Source organism: Phaseolus vulgaris, chromosome 6 (genome assembly GCF_051622355.1).
Source record: "Phaseolus vulgaris cultivar YP4 chromosome 6, ASM5162235v1, whole genome shotgun sequence".
Classification (NCBI taxonomy): Eukaryota; Viridiplantae; Streptophyta; class Magnoliopsida; order Fabales; family Fabaceae; genus Phaseolus; species Phaseolus vulgaris.
Genome location: NC_143503.1, coordinates 5,682,447 through 5,699,733, shown reverse-complemented (window position 1 = coordinate 5,699,733; position 17,287 = coordinate 5,682,447). Strand labels below are relative to the sequence as shown.

The window sequence follows — 17,287 nt, the reverse complement described above, 5'->3', positions numbered from 1 at the left end:
TAACTGGTGCCTCTAATCGCCGAAAAACGATGAGGACTTTAAAACTTTTAGAAAACACGCGACATATCTTTTCTTGCCTTAAATCATGTACAAATGACAAGGTCTTTCTTCAAAACTTTTGAAAATAGCACACATGCAATCTGAAAACACCTTATACTTCGAAAACTCTTCTTTTATTGGGTGGCCTCATTAAAAACCCTCCTTAGGGAAAAAAGAGCGCCCCCGTCAAACTGTTTTAACAGAGACATTGTAATATAACATTGTGTTTGTCTTTACTTACAAAGCTCTTAACTATAGTACAACTTCAGGTGTGTGGCGTTCCAGGTGCGAGGAATCGCCCCTCCTTCCAGTGTCTCTAAGCGGTAGGCTCCGTTCCCGAGCGCCTCGGTTATTCTGAACGGTCCAGTCCACTTGGGTGATAGTTTGTTCTCCATCTCGTACTGGTGGGCCTTCCTCATCACCAGATCGCCTTCTCTAAACTGCCTTGGCACCACCTTTGAGTTGTATCTTCGCTCGATCCTCCTCTTCACCGCCTCAGCCTTCAGCCTCGCTTCTTCCCTGACCTCATCCAGCAGATCCAGGTTCAGCCTTCTCTCTTCATTCGAGTCTTCCTCTACAAAGTTCTGGAATCTCGGCGAGCTCTCCTGGATCTCCACTGGAATCATGGCGTCACACCCGTAGACCAAGCTGAACGGGGTCTCGTGGGTTCCTGACTGCTCGGTGGTGTGGTACGCCCAAACTATACGGGGTACCTCCTCAGCCCAACCTCCCTTGGCTTTCTCAAGCCTTCTCTTCAAACCTCTCAACAACACCCGATTAGCTGATTCCACCTGGCCATTTGTTTGAGGGTGCTCGACGGATGCAAACACTTGTTGAATTCCCACCTCTTCGCAAAGCTTCTTCAACAGGTGGCTTGCAAACTGCGTCCCATTATCTGACACCAGGCGCTTAGGCACTCCAAACCGGCACACGATGTTCTTCCATACAAAACCTTCAATCTTGTGCGCGGTGATCTGGGCCACTGGTTCTGCTTCAATCCACTTGGTGAAGTACTCAATCGCCACCACCAAGTACTTCATTTGCCTGATCGCCAGCGGGAAAGGTCCCAGGATGTCGATTCCCCAAGTATGAAACGGCCAAGGGCTGTAGATCGACTTCAACTCCTCGGGAGGTGCCTTGTGCCAATCGGCGTGCTGCTGGCATTGTTTGCAGCACTGGGCATATTTCTTACAATCTTCTCTCATAGATGGCCAATAGTAGCCTGCACGGAGAGTCCTCGCGGCTAGAGCTCGACCCCCGACGTGGCTTCCACATATACCTTCGTGGAGCTCTGCCATAACTCTCGTGCACTTCTCGCCGTGTATACATTCCAGGAGTGGGTGAGTGAACCCAAACCTGTATAGATCGCCATCAATCAGTGTATACTTGCTGGAATTTTTCTTTACCTTCCTAGCTTCTGTTGGATCTAGCGGGAGGAGGCCATCTGCCAAGCACCGCTTGTACTGTGTTATCCAAGTGTCTGGCTCATGGGCGGCGCAGACCTGCATCACGTCCACCTTCTCTCCTCCACAAGCTCTAACTCTCGGCGATCTCAGAGTTTCTTGCGTCAAAGACTTATGGCTTCTCGCTGCTCTCTCCGTCGACCTGCTTATCTGAAGGACCAGGTGATCTGCTACAAATGCCCTCGGCGTCTTCAGAGTTTCTTGAATCACCGTCCTCTGCCTACCCCCCTTGCCTGAGCTGGCGAGCTTAGCCAGCAAGTCAGCTCGGGCATTCTGTTCTCGGGGCACATGCACTACTTCAAAAGAGGCAAAGGAACTCTTCAATTCCTGCACATACGCCAAGTAAGCCGCCATTTGTGGATCTTTAGCCTGGAACTCGCCTGTTACTTGCCCGGTGACTAGCAGCGAGTCACTCTTAGCCATCAGCACCCTAGCTCCCATTTCCTTGGCCAGCAAAATCCCGGCGATCAGCGCCTCATACTCTGCTTGATTGTTGCTGGCTTTAAAGGCAAACCTCAAGGATTGCTCAATCAGCACGCCGTTGGGCCCTTCCAATATGACTCCAGCACCGCTACCCTGCTGGTTCGACGATCCATCCACCGAGAGTACCCAACGGAAATCGTCACCTTCAACCCGCGTTGCCTCTGATGAGAGCTCGACCACAAAATCTGCGAAGATTTGCCCCTTGATCGGGCCTCGAGGCTCATATTTAATGTCAAATTCTGACAACTCGACTGCCCACTTCACCATTCTTCCTGCAACGTCAGGTTTCTTCAAGACCTTCTGGATGGGCAGGTCAGTCATCACCAGTATTGTGAAACTGTGGAAGTAGTGGCGCAACCTCCTCGCCGAAAACACCACAGCCAGCGCAGCCTTCTCCAGGGCCTGATATCTCGTTTCTGGGCCCTGCAACACTTTACTCACGAAATAAATAGGCTTCTGAGCCTGATCTTGATCCTGGACGAGCACCGCGCTCATTGCCCTCTCAGTCACAGCGAAATACAACCTGAGAGGGGTACCCGCCAGTGGTTTACACAGAACCGGCGGGCTTGCCAGATACTCCTTTAGCTTGACAAAAGCTTCCTCGCATTCTTTCGTCCAAGCGAACTTGTTATTGCGCCGCAGACATTGGAAATAGGGATGTCCCTTTTCTCCGCTCGCTGACACGAAGCGAGATAGGGCTGCCATCCGACCTGTCAGCTGCTGGACTTCTTTCACTGTAGCCGGGCTTCTCATCGCCAAGATGGCGGCACACTTGTCCGGGTTAGCTTCTATCCCCCTTTCAGTCAGAAGAAAACCCAAGAACTTTCCAGCCTCCACGCCGAAAATGCATTTCTCCGGGTTGAGCTTTAACTTGAACTTGGCGATCGTCGTGAACAATTCTTCCAAGTCTGCAACGTGCTTGCTTTTCTCCTGCGAGGTCACGACCATGTCATCGACGTAGGCTTGCACGTTCCTTCCCAGCATCGGTGCGAGTACTCGATCCATCAACCTCTGGTACGTGGCCCCCGCGTTCTTCAGCCCAAACGGCATCACCTTATAGCAGTAGCACGACCTCTCCGTCATGAAGGCTGTTTTTTCTTCATCCATGGGATGCATCTTGATCTGATTATAGCCCGAGAAGGCATCCAGGAAACTCAGCAGCTTGCACCCTGCAGCACTATCAACCAGGGCATCAATGCTTGGTAAAGGATACGAATCCTTCGGGCAAGCTTTGTTCAGATCGGTGAAATCGACGCACATGCGCCATTTCCCGTTACTCTTCTTCACCAGTACGACATTTGCCAACCATTCAGGGTACTGGACTTCCCTGATGTGGCCTGCAGCGAGGAGTTTCTGTGTTTCGTCCCTGATCGCCTGCCTCCTTTCTTTGTTGAATTTCCTTCTCCTTTGTCGTACCGGTCTCACCATGTTGTCCATCGCCAGATGATGGCACAAGAAGTCGGGATCGATCCCGGGCATGTCCGAAGCGGACCAAGCAAACGCGTCCAGATGCCGCTCAATCACCTTGGCGATCTGGTCCTGGAGATCGACCTCCAGAGATCTTCCGAGCTTGAAAACTTTCCCTCCGATCTCCTTCTCGAGCCACTGCTCGACAGGTTTGGGCCTGGATTCTCTGGCGATCACCGCCTTGGCGATTCCCAGTTCCCTCGCTTCCTCGGGGCGATTCCGCGCCTCTTCCTCCTCCAGGCCAGCCTCTCTCTCCCCCAGCTCAGCGTCTATCATCTCTACATCCCTTCCAGCGATATCCTCTGTTACCGGCGGTCTGGGCTTCACACCGGGAGGTGGGGTGGTTGTTACATAGCTCACGGACCTTTTGTTTTTCAGGCTATTCTCATAGCACCTTTTCGCTTCTTTCTGATCCGACTTGATCGTGATCACCACCCCTTCCATGGACGGCAGCTTCACCTTCATGTGCCGAGTCGATGGAATTGCGCCTATCCTGTTAAGAGTGGGCCTTCCCAACAGGATGTTATATGCTGAAGGGGCGTTTACGATGAGGTACTTGATTTTCTCCGTCCTCGACCCAGCCTCATCTGTAAACGTGGTTCTCAGCTCAATGTACCCCCTGACCTCCACCTGGTCACCAGCGAATCCATATAAGCACCCTCCATAGGGCCTTAGCTGGTCAAGGGGCAATTCCAGCTGCGTGAAAGTCGGCCAGAACATCACGTCTGCCGAGCTTCCTTGGTCCACCAGAACTCGGTGGACCTTCCTCCCTGCTGTTATCAACGAAATAACTATGGGATCGTTGTCATGAGGCACAACGTCCCGAAGATCCTGCTTTGTGAACGTAATGTCCACCTCCGGCGAGTGATCTTCAAACATGTCCACTGCCATCACCGATCGCGCATACTTTTTCCTCTGCGATGCGGTGCATCCACCACCTGAGAAACCCCCTGCAATGGTGTGGATCTCCCCGTGGATTGGCATTTCGTGTTGCTGGGCTTCTCCACCTGCTGGCTGGGAACTCGATGCTCCCCCCGTCCTCCTGTCCAGCAGATAGTCATTTAGGAACCCGCTCTTAACCAGGTCGTCGAGCTGGTATCCTAAAGACAAACACGAGTCCAGGTCGTGGCCAAAACACTAGTGGAACTCGCACCAGGCGTCCGGCTTTGACCCCAGCACCTTGTCGCCCACCTTCTCAGGCGCCTTCAACCTAGCAGATATGTTAGGGATAGCGATCAGGTCCGCTAGACCCATGAAAAATTTGTGCTTAGGCGGGCGATTATATTCCCGGCGTGCTGGTTGTTGGCGTGCTGGCTGTTGGCGCGCTTGGCTTCTTCCCTTATTTCTCCTATCGTAAGGATAGTGAGTCCTTTGGTCTTTCCTGGCTGCCGCCGCCGTTTCCAGCACCCTCTGTGGCTGGATCCTGGTCTGGGCGCGTGGTCTGGCGGGAGCCACGCTGCCTCTCTTCTCGGCGACTTCACTCTCGTCGGCGATGTGGGCCACCGCAAGTCGCCTGACTTCAGCAAACGTCGCAGGATGAGCCCTGATCAAGGCCTCGCAGAATGGCCCTGGCTGCAAGCCCTTCTTGAAGGCATAGACCAGCATTTCTTCATCCTTGGCCGGCGATCTGACCATCTGCGCGCCGAAGCGATTGAGGTAGTCTCTGAGGGACTCCCCATGGTACTGCCTTATATCAAACAGATCATAGGACACCCTCGGCGGTGCCTTATTCACAATGTACTGCTCGACAAAGATTTTCGAGAATTGTTGGAAATTGGTTATGTGGCCATTAGGCAGGCTCACAAACCACTCCATCGTCGTTCCCTGGAGCGTACTCACGAACATCTTGCAGTAGACGGCGTCTGACCCTCCCGACAGCATCATCTGCGTGTGGAACGTGGTCAGATGAGCCTCTGGATCCTCCACGCCGGTAAAAACAGCTTTAACCGGAACCACGCTCGTGGGAATAGGCGTGTCGGTAATCGCCTGAATAAAAGGCATTGGGAACACACGAGGTGGCGTCGACGGTGCCACCTCTTCAGCAGAAGAACGTCCCTGCTGCTCCTGAAGAGCTCGACGTAGCTCCTCAGTTACCTTGCTGAGCTCCTCGTTCCTGGCGCGAGAGGCGACCAGGTCCTCATGTATCCTTGCCTGCTCGACGCGCGAGGCTTCCACAGTTGCCTGCAACGAGCGCATCATCTCTGCCATCTGCGCCATGGTCATGGCGGCGTCGCCTTCAGCTGCGACGGGCGCCACGGGACTGGAACGATTACTTCTCATTTTTCTCATTAACTTCAGCGAACCACAGAAAAACAGCAAACAACACTTCAACCACGATCGAATCAGCGATCAACCGGAGAAAACTCAAGAAACTGCGCAAGAACTCAAGAACACCGCAAACCTTCGAAGAAAATCGCAGCTTCACCAAAAACCACCGTTTCCCCGCGAATCAACCAAGCAAACGAAAGAACTCGAATCCACCGATCGAAAAGCCAAACGAACGGTTCAAAACGCAAACTTCACCGAACGAAACTCAGAGAAACTACGAACGACGGTTGCACCAGCACACAACCACGCCGAAAACCTCGAAAACTTCCACGAACTCACGCTGTGGATGGGAGCAAGCTTTACACGGCCCCACGGTGGGCGCCTGATGATCCTGCCTGTTGACCGGAGCGCTGGAGAATGCCTCGTCAAAGGATCGTCGTGCGCGCCGCTTCTCACTTCCGTTCCTTTATGTTATGCTCTTCCTTGTCAAAGACTTTACCAAGGCCAGTGAGGTGATTTACAATGTATGTAAATCGTTTCTGCACATCTGCAATACTTTCTTCAGATTGCATTCTGAACAGCTCGTACTCCTGAATTAGTGAGTGTTTCCTTGCCTGTTTCACATCATCAGTTCCTTCATGAGTCACCTCTAGTACATCCCACATCTCTTTAGCTGAGTTACATTGAGAGACTCTAAAGAACTCATCCATGTTCAGTGCAGAGGTGATGATATTCTTGGCTAAGGACTCATATTGGGCCTTCTTCTTCTCGGTTTCACTCCATTCAGACCAAGGTTTCTTTATTGTTTCATCTTTGACAACCTGCATAGGTATAAAAGGTCCACTGACCACTGCATCCCATATTCCCATGTCAATAGACTCCATAAAGATCTTCATCCTGATTTTCCAGAAAGCATAGTTAACACCACCAAACATAGGAGGTCTATTAATAGACGCACTGATGGCATTTTCATGTGTTCTTCTTGAATCAAAGTAGAAAATAAGGTGCGGAAGCAATGGGTGAGATGATCAAGACCCTCCTAGGAGTTGTGTTGGCCTTGTAGGTGCATGATGAGTATGGTGTTTGAGTGGTTCGGCCAGCTCAAGGGAGAAGGTGAAAGGATTGAAGTTTAGAGCCTAGATTTCTAGGAGAAGTAAAGCTTGTGCACAAAAATGGCAGCATAACCTTACTCAATTAAACTTGAAAATACAAGGTGTAGGCTCCTCCTTTTATAGGCTAAGGAGGACCATAATGCAACCCTAATGCTAGCCAAATGAAATGTAAATGTGAAGCACATGGGTGCACATGGCACATGGGTGCACAAATGAGCACATGGGGAGGGGTGTGTCTAGTTTTTATGTTCACCCCCTCCATGGGCTTTCTAGACCGGCCTTGGTAAATTTAGAGGTTTTTTTAGAAACTCTAAGTTTACCTAGGTTGGTGTTTTAGGTGCCAAAATTAATTCTAAGAAAATTACAAATAAAGTTCCTATGCTAATTTTGACAAGAAATTAAAGTCTACTCTACACTAGAGTTTATGGCATTTGAACATGTAAAAGAACGTCTTCTTGGATCCTCTTGGCCATAACTCTATGGTTGGCCCAAATCTACCCTTTGGTGGGCTTGCATGTGGGCTTGTGCTTGGGCCTCTTCCATCATCCCCTCCCTCTTGAAAAGGATTTGTCCTCAAATCCATTGCTTCTTCTTCTTCATGGCTAGGGGAATGGATGTGGCTGGATGGTGTCCATCATCTCCTCCTTCTTGAGAAGATCTATCCTCAGATCTACAGACTTGATCTCGGATAGCAACCTTTTGCTTCGCCAAAGCTTGTCCTCCTGGATCAAACGTCCACCTATAGAAATAATCAAATAAGGCATAGGTGTTAGTTTGCAAATTAATTTTACTAGGTTGCCATTTTTGTTTTTCTTTTGGTTTTGGCAACCTTGGACAAAGTTTCTCTTTTAATGGTTGTGTGTGGTCTCTAATCATCTTATGTATTTTAAAATGTTCATTTGTGGTTACTTTCTCTTTAGGCATAAATCCTATAGGAGATGGTAACAACTTAAAAGGAGAAAGATGATTTAGGCCACACATAACTTTAAAAGTAGAAAAATAAGTAGTTTTGTGAACTACTTTATGGTATGTTTGCTCACCTCTAGAGTTGTGTGTGCACTTCATGATTATTCTAGGCATAGTAGAAAGAGCTAGATTTTCAAATATATTTTGACCATGCGTTTGAGGATGATAAGAATTTAAAGTGTGCAATTTAGTTGCAAGTTTTCCAAAGGAAATCCTCAAATCATGGTTTGCGTAATTTGGAACTCTATTCAACACTATGCTTGAAGATAAACCATGAAGATGTATCACTTCTCTAGAGAAGAGTTTATCCATAACCATGAAGATTGAATCACAACCTTTTGTTGTCCTAGGGAGTTTTAATATGAAATTTATATCTTCCCAAGGATCATTTGCAAAAGGTGAAGGAGTATAGAGTTCATGAGACATTGCCTTGGGTGTAGTTTGAAAACAAGAATTGTACCTAAGGTAATGTCTTTGAACTTCTTTTCTCATGGGGGACAAAAGTTTTCCTTTTAAAAGCTCTAGAGTTTTATCAACTCTAATTTGTCCCATGAGTTCTCCTTCATGAAGACTCTTTCTCTTATGTGTAAGGATAGTCTCGTTGTGACAACCATTGTTTATAAGGATTTGTACACTTTGCAATGGTTGTCTCAATAAGACATGACAAGTTTCTTTAGGCACTACTTCACATAAAAAATTGTTTTTGTAGATGCTTATAAAAAACTTGACATTCACTTGGTGATATCCTAGCACATATGAGAAATAATCTATTTCATTTTTATCTATGTGATCCTGCCGGTTGACCGGAGCGCTGGAGAATGCCTCGTCAAAGGATCGTCGTGCGCGCCGCTTCTCACTTCCGTTCCTCCTCTGGATCTATCTCAAGAACCTGCAAAGAAACGACACGGCGCCGCTGCGACCGATCGCACTCCGACGCTCAAGTCAGTGACGGTATCACCAAATACTAAGAACGAGAACCGTGCAAATCCTCTCTCACTCGCAAGCGTAAAGTGTATGAACTGAACGTGCGTACCTCAGAAAGTCTGTTAAGAACTCTTATATACCTGGTGGTTTTCTCTCTCCTGGCAGTTACAGACTTGGACACGTGGCTCGCATCCAACTGTACACGTGCCATCATCTGGAGGCTCCCTGACTTGGCGCTGCTTCTACTCTCATTTTGGCTAAGTTACTTATGCATGGTACTGCCCAGTGCATAGCTAACTTAGGAGTGCGATCTCTACTGAAACTGGCGAGTTAGGGCCTTCATACACCTTCCCTGTGGTCTCGCCGGCCGCCTTCATAATCTGTTTCTCCTTCGTCTTCGGCGATGTGCTTATTCTGGCGATCTCCGACTGCTTGGTCGCCTGAGTCTACATCTGGCGACTTCATCTTCAACCTGGCGATCGCCTATTCTGGTAAACTGGAAATCGGAACACGCCAACTTAACAATCGGCGACCACACGTGCCTTCCGACTTCCTTCCTATCTGCCAACCTGGTGCCTTGTCAACACGCCTACACTGTAGCAGGATGCCACGTCATCACACCCGTCCATCAGGGCGGTACACTATGCAAGCTTCTTTTAAAGACTCTTCTTTTTCACTTAGGCTTGCAAGTGTTCCTTTACAAAAGGTAAGGCTTTGAGGTTGTTCAACAAGACACATATTTTCAAAGGTATTTTTAAATCTTTGGTCTTGTTGAATGACCTTGTGGGAAGGAACACTCTTCTCCCACGCCTTTTGTTCTTCAAGGGTCTTCTCATGCTTTTCTTTTTCTTTTTCTTCTTTTTCTTTAGCTTCCCTTTCGACTTCCCCTCTCTTCTTTTGTGTTTTTCTTTCCTTTCTTTCTTTATGGGAAGCAAACAATTTTTCTACCCTCATTTCCCAATCTACGCATGCTTCTATATTTTCTTTTCCATGGAAATGGGGTTGGTCTACCCTAACCCCTCTTGGGTTTTCTTGTTCTTTTCTATCTCTTCTATGTCTTCTAGGGGGTGCTTGATAATAATCATTTACTCTAATGCTTCCCTCCCCAAAAGAATCATGATCTTTAGAGATATATGCATGAGAAGGTAATTTTTTTAGAATGTGAGACTTCTCATCCTTTGCTTTAGTCAAAACATTAAGTTTAGTCTCACTCTCCAATTGTCTATAAGCAATTGATTGCACAGTTTGTGAAACTTCTTTCAAAAGAGTTTTTAAAGATTTTAATTCACTTCCAATAGACTTTGTAGAATGAGAAGAAGAAGACATGGCTAAAGCTTTGTGTATACAAGTATTTTACCTTGAGAAAACTTAGGAAAGTCAAAGAAGGTAGTTTTCCAGGTAAGGGAGGTGAGTCACAAAGGACTACTTAAATACCAAGCCTTTACCTTAGCCAAAAACTATCCCTCAATGTCTTCACACAAAACTTTCTCTTAGTAAACCACTTAGAACACAATTAAGTTGAGAAATCAAATTTTCAATGAAAGAAAACAATGCAAGCTACTAATCAACAAAGCTAGTCGGTTTAACACAAACTTAACAAAATAACCATGCAAAGCGTCACTAACTAAGCAAAAGAAAAGGCAATTACAAACAAGTAACAATTACTAATCAAGAATGCTATACTATTCGGCCCTAGGTGAGGCTTCTTGGACACTTTGAGCCCTTGAAGACACACTCACCGTCTAAACGTAATTAACAAGGTAATTAACAATAAACCAAGTTGCAAGGAAATAAGAGAACTCCCTTTGTTGATCCTATTTTGATTAGTGCACTTCCTTGTTGTCTTTGATTGTTGATCTTCCAAGTGTTTGTAGTGTTTATTTCAAGAATGTTTGTTTCGGCTTTGACTTTGTCTCCTCCTTAGAATGTTGGCTTTAATTCTCCAATTTCCAGCACCTATTCACAAGGGCTAAACCTTAAACCAAGTCAAATTCCATGCACATAAGCACCAAGGGAGAAATTAAATTCCAGCACCCAAAAAGAGAGGTCAAGGAACAAAAGCAAGAAACAAATTTAATTGAAAGAAAACAGTACCACCAAAAGGATTTATAATATGACAACTTAGAAAGAGATTCAAGAAATTAAAGCAAACAATTAAAGGTACTCAATAAAAGGTTGGCACACAAAAGAATTCCTAAAGAAAAGCACTAGATTAGATGACCAAATAAAAAAACAGCACCACTGGAAAATGTTGTGGGCCAGAAAACGTGTTTGTTCCCCGATTTATGCTGAGCTGTAATTGTAAAATTTGTTTCTGAAATTTGGATGCAAGAAAATTCAGGATCTTATCTAAATTTTGGCTTTGGAATCACCTAAAACGCATGCACCATTTTATTTTAATAATTTTTGCAAATTTGGTGTGCAGTTAGGCCAGCTGGAGCGCTCAAGATTTGCACTCTGATTTTGTAAGATTTATCATTTTTTTTCTGTTGCTTCTTTTGACCTCATTCTTTTTTTGTCTTTTCTATAACACTTTAAACTTGCATTTTCCAGAAAATCAGAATTTTCCTATGGGTGGAAATATTTTTTTAAAACAAAACAGCCCAGAACAGAGAGATGATACAGGGGAAATCTGGAAAACTGGAAGAAAACAGCAAGATAACCAAAATGAACACAATGGAAATGTAAGAATGGAAATTGTGTAAGAACTAAGACACAATTATGAACTCAAACTAAAAATAAAAAAAAGGCACCAAAGGATCAAAGAACAGCAGATTCAAACAAATTAAAGAGACCCAAAAGCAAGAAACAATCAAGCCAATAATAGGACTACTAAGAATTGTTGACAAATATGGATTCACATGACTTGACACAACATTTATAGATTCAGAAAATAAAGACTCAAAGCATAAAATGAAGCAAAATTAAGAAAGCAATAAGGACTCAAGTTCCTAAAAGAAAAACAGCCACTCAATGGTGTAAGGAATCCTATCACAAGCTGCACAGAATTTGTTCAAGATCAATTGAACAATTGTGCTTCGGTTGGATCTTCCATAAGCACACCAAGAACAATTTAAAAAGTAAAAAAACAGCAAGACAAGTATGGAATGTAAATGACAATATGAAATAAAGAAGAACTAAAATTTAAAAGACAAGGAGCTACTCATCTTGAAGAACCAAAGCTCATGATACCAAATGATGGCATTTTCATGTGTTCTTCTTGAATCAAAGTAGAAAATAAGGTGCGGAAGCAATGGGTGAGATGATCAAGACCCTCCTAGGAGTTGTGTTGGCCTTGTAGGTGCATGATGAGTATGGTGTTTGAGTGGTTCGGCCAGCTCAAGGGAGAAGGTGAAAGGATTGAAGTTTAGAGCCTAGATTTCTAGGAGAAGTAAAGCTTGTGCACAAAAATGGCAGCATAACCTTACTCAATTAAACTTGAAAATACAAGGTGTAGGCTCCTCCTTTTATAGGCTAAGGAGGACCATAATGCAACCCTAATGCTAGCCAAATGAAATGTAAATGTGAAGCACATGGGTGCACATGGCACATGGGTGCACAAATGAGCACATGGGGAGGGGTGTGTCTAGTTTTTATGTTCACCCCCTCCATGGGCTTTCTAGACCGGCCTTGGTAAATTTAGAGGTTTTTTTAGAAACTCTAAGTTTACCTAGGTTGGTGTTTTAGGTGCCAAAATTAATTCTAAGAAAATTACAAATAAAGTTCCTATGCTAATTTTGACAAGAAATTAAAGTCTACTCTACACTAGAGTTTATGGCATTTGAACATGTAAAAGAACGTCTTCTTGGATCCTCTTGGCCATAACTCTATGGTTGGCCCAAATCTACCCTTTGGTGGGCTTGCATGTGGGCTTGTGCTTGGGCCTCTTCCATCACGCACCTTCAGCAAAAGGCATTTTAAACTCAGACATCATGCACACACTTGACCAAAATACAAGCCCTAGCTCTTGATACCAATTGTTGGGTCTACTAGTGTCTAAGTTCAAGAGGGGAGGGGTGAATTGAGCTTATAAAATTTTCGCAGGAACACACAATTTTCAGTATACCAGAGGCAAAAAGAACAGATTGTTTTTACATGAAACAGATTGATTCTTCAAAGCAGTCTAGCACAATTTGAATTTGTTCAATGTAAAATTGTGATTAACAGAGAATTACAACAGAGTCAGATCAGCTGAATATTATGAGGATGAAGGATACAATTATGCTTAGAAATCAAACAAATTTACTCAACACAAGGTTCTAAGGAGAATGGTTCTTTCTCAGATTTTAATGAATAGACTGTTTGTTCACAAATCACTTAAACCATCATATACAACTGCCTTATTTGTTATTAGAAAGCTTTAACAAATCAGGAAGAACAGTTTTTACTTAAACCCATAATTAACAGATTCAATTTCAAAAGAACAGATTTAGTTCTTGACAGAATTAAGCAAAACTAGAAATGAGTGTAGGGATGAGAAGAAAGGCACACAAGTTTTTATACTGGTTCACTCATACAGAGCTACGTCCAGTCTCACCTTACCCCAAGGTGGAATCCACTAAAAACAGTACCAATTACTTACATACTCAGCAGTTCTTGAACACTACAAGAACAACATCAACAATGCTGAAAAACCCTATTTCAGCACACCTTGCACTCCAAGAAACCCTATCAAGGAGTGACTAACATTTACACCTTTACAAAACAGAATAAAGGAAAGATTACACCTGAAAAGAAGATGCAAGAACTCAAAACCAGTAGTTCAATTTGCTGCAGAACTGCACCAGCACCTTCACCAAGATCAAAGGTTTCCTAGAACAAACACACTTGAAAATCTCTTTGGAAAACCTTTGAAAATAACTTTTGATCCTTCTTCTCACATGGAAAATGTTTGATCTCTGTCAAAAAACCGTAATTGCTCAACTGCTCTTCATGTGAGAGAGACTTTTCTTTATATAGAAAACAATTTCTAACTTCTTTTCAAAAAACAGTTGAAAAGCAGTTATGAAAACAACAGATTCATTTTTGAACTTAACAGATTTATTTTGTGAAAACCGCCAACTCAGCTAACTGAAATAATTGTCTGAGTTGTACCTTTGGTGCCCTAACTAACTTGTGAAAAACCTTTCAGCTGACCAAAGAATAAACCTGTTCTTTCACAGTGAAACAGATTAAAATATAGCAAATAGGCCAGCTCAGCTTTAACTGAAATAACTAACTAAGCTTTACCTGTGGTGCCTTATCAGAATTTTAGAAAAGCCTTTTAACAGAGAAGAAATAAACCGATTCTTTCTCCATAAAACAGATTTCTTTGTGTACTGATTTAAAACTTTTAAGAACACTTTAAAAAGCTTTTCAAAAACCATCTAACCACATCATGTGCTTGATCTAGGCTAGGTTAGGCATCTAGGATAGATCATGTAGCAAAAGGCAACCTTACACAACTACAAGCCTACATACAAGATCATCCAAACCTATTACAAACATTACAACAAACTAGCTATTTTTCTACATCAAACACACACTAACATTAGGTAGAGAAGAGGCTTCATCCATCTTCAACAGAAAGATGATGGAACAGTGACAAGCGCGAAGGGTTTAAGGGTTTCAAACGTTGTAGGAAGCGCAAACGACGGTTAAAAACGACCGTTGATGAAGCCACGTGTCGTTTGATTAAAGAGGGGGTTGGTGGAGCGTCAGAGAAGCAAAGGGTACGAACGTACGGAAATCTGTACAAACGCCACGTAGGTCGACGATGATTTGACTTCTTAGTCTTTTCGCTGGTCAAGTCTCAGCTTAAGACTGGGGGGCTTGTGTACCGATCAGGTAATCGGGAGTGATGACGTGGCAGCAAGTGATAATATGGGCGTGTTGAACGGGACACCTGGTTGACAGAAGGGAAATACATTGGGAAGTCTGTGTAGTCGTCGATCGTTGACTTGGTGTTCTCCAATCTCTAGTGTGTGTAACCAGCGGTCACTAGAGTTGCGTTGTAGTCGCCATATGTGAGTACTAGGAGATCAGGTGGTTAGAGACCGCCGAAAGGGGGACATCGCCGGAAGATCAGGAAAGCTTGCTTAAGGTTTCCAAGGGGTACAAGTACGGGGACTAGCGATATGCTTGTCACGCAGCAGGGGAGGATGAGGTTATTAGATGATCATTCCCTAGCCAGAGGTCGGGGCAAGGGAACAGTTTCCCAGAACATGCATGGTATGCAAGTGAAGCAGATCGTGATAGCGGCAGGCGAGACCACAGAGAAGGTGTGCAAGGTGACACTCCGTACTCTACTTAAGGGATCGCGCTCCAAGGTAAGTTGTGCACCAAGTTACTCCTTGTATGGGTAACTTAGTCGAATGGCTTGAAGAGTAGAGGTGACGCTCAAGTGGAGGGAGCTCCAGATGGTGACACGTGTACAGCTGGATGCGAGTCACGTGTCCAGAGGTGTAACCGTCAGGAGAGAGAAAGTGCTCAGGTATATAAGGAACACTTAACAGACTTTTGAGGTACGCTTTCAGAATACTTTCTAGTACACTGAGATTCACTGCGCACAGTTCCTTGAGTTGAGATATTCTCTCTGAGTTTTTGGTGATTCCGTCACTGACTTGAGCGTCGGAGCACGATCGGCCGCAGCGGCGCCACTTTGTTTTCTTCAGGTTCTTGCGAGGAATTAGGGCGTGAGGAGCAAAGGCTAACGTGGTGCGAAGCTGATCAAGAGGAGAGACCTTTGACGTGGCAAGACTCTTGCACTCAGGTCAACCGGCAGGATCACTACTTGAGCATCTCCAGCTGTAGAGGCTACAAGCTCGTCCGTTTCTGGTAAAAATTTGGTACAGAATATATTTGTACTACGCCCGGTATCAATTGACAGTAGAAGTTTTCTATCGGAATATCTCCAAATATTCAACTGCAAAATTTCAGAAACAATTAACCGCTGAAAAATACCATGGGAGTGTGTCTGATATCTTTTGACAGTTATGACTATAACATTCAAAATAAATTACTTACCCAAGTGTCATCGGACCCAGATACCAATAGTGAACCTCTCGAATTCCAAGCCAACGCATTGACACAGCCAACGTGGCCCTTAGATTATTTGTTTCGAGGGTACACAAAATAAGAAACATAAAGAATTATTCCCTAAATTCTTGGAGTGATCTTAACCAAGGTTGTCAAATTTAAACATGATCTTAACTTAATCTACTACATCAGTTAACTTAACATTTTTGAAGAGACGTTACCAACCTCTAACTCTCCATCTAGGGAAAGCTTCCGAACGAGGGAGGAACGAGTCTGCAAAGTGTGTTTAACCTCCTAAAGAAAACAAGAGGAACATGTGGTCAAGAATCATAAAATACGGCACAAGATTCTTAAATGCATAGTGTGGAGACGGTTTGAATTCGAGTAATAGGGAAAATGAAGAAGAATACCGAGTGGAGAGATTCTAACTCAAGAATCGCGTGTATGTGGCCATCAAGAAAGGGAACGGAGTCCATGGCACAGGCGGTCTTTGGCTGCGGCGACGAGAGAAAGTTATGGCAGAGCTCCGGCGAGAGAGAAAGTTAAAGCAATTTAAGCTAAACCCTGCTAAACCCACGTTTGGACTTCCCTTTCTTTTTAGGTTTGTTAATCCCTTCATTATGGTTGACTACCAACATCTGTCGTTTTATTATTATCAATTCTAAAACTAACTTAACAATTCATCATTATTCATTAATTTTTCTTACAATTTAAAATCATATTCATATTTTCTACTATTCTAGTTACAACAATAGTTGGATATAAATCGTTCTTACCTATATTTCAATCTCTTTTACAACTTATATATTTTTTTAATTATTTTTTATCTAATCTTAATATAACAATGATAAACCCAAACTTAACAAATACTCTTTAACATAATCATATATAATTTCTTCCAAGAATAAAAACAATTTAAAAAGGATATCCATTTTGCAATCAAAGTCTAAAACGCTTAATCCATTACAATTGTGTCAAAAACAATCCTTCCTTCACAATTGATAATTTGGGACCAATTTTTTTTTTTATAGAACACAAAACATTAACTGTTGGTATTTCAAAGCATGTAATATGAGATTATCGATAACTAATTTTGGAATATATGTTTTGTAACAATTTTCTTACACTTTCAAAGTAAGTGTTCCAGATTTACTAACTATATCTTCTCCATTGGGTGTTCTGAATTGCTACCCCAAATTATCTAATTACTAACTCTCAACCCATATGATTAGGGATTGTATTTTAACCAAAAATACAATGTTGCTTTCAGGCCATATAATCCGCAACGTTAACAAATACCACAATTATACATTCCAATGAACCTATTGGAATATTATATTCTCAAATAGCATGTCACCAAGGTGTGTTTGATTGAGGAGGGAAAATGAGAAAGTGAAAAAAAAAATAAAGGAAGCAGAAAAGAATAGAAAGTGTAGTTGTCTAGATTATAAAAAAAAAAATAGAAATTAAAAAAATAAATAAAGAAAAGTTTGTGAATAATTTTTTATATGGATATAAATTTTAAAAAGTTATAAAATAATATATTTA

The 17,287-nt window shown here is 43.6% G+C and overlaps 1 protein-coding gene across 1 annotated transcript in view; it reads right to left on the bottom strand.

Moving 5' to 3' along the window:
* The window catches only part of LOC150026284 (protein ALTERED SEED GERMINATION 2-like), a 57,730-nt gene extending 41,515 nt beyond the window's left edge, over positions 1 to 16,215 (bottom strand). Inside the window, exons 1-3 of the mRNA XM_090303793.1 lie at positions 16,150 to 16,215; positions 15,965 to 16,033; positions 15,495 to 15,626 (exon numbers count right to left, since the gene is read on the bottom strand). Coding sequence (XP_090159919.1) covers positions 15,495 to 15,626; positions 15,965 to 16,033; positions 16,150 to 16,215 — 267 coding nt within the window. The remainder of the gene's footprint in view (positions 1 to 15,494; positions 15,627 to 15,964; positions 16,034 to 16,149) is intronic.
* Between the last annotated feature and the right edge of the window lie 1,072 nt (positions 16,216 to 17,287).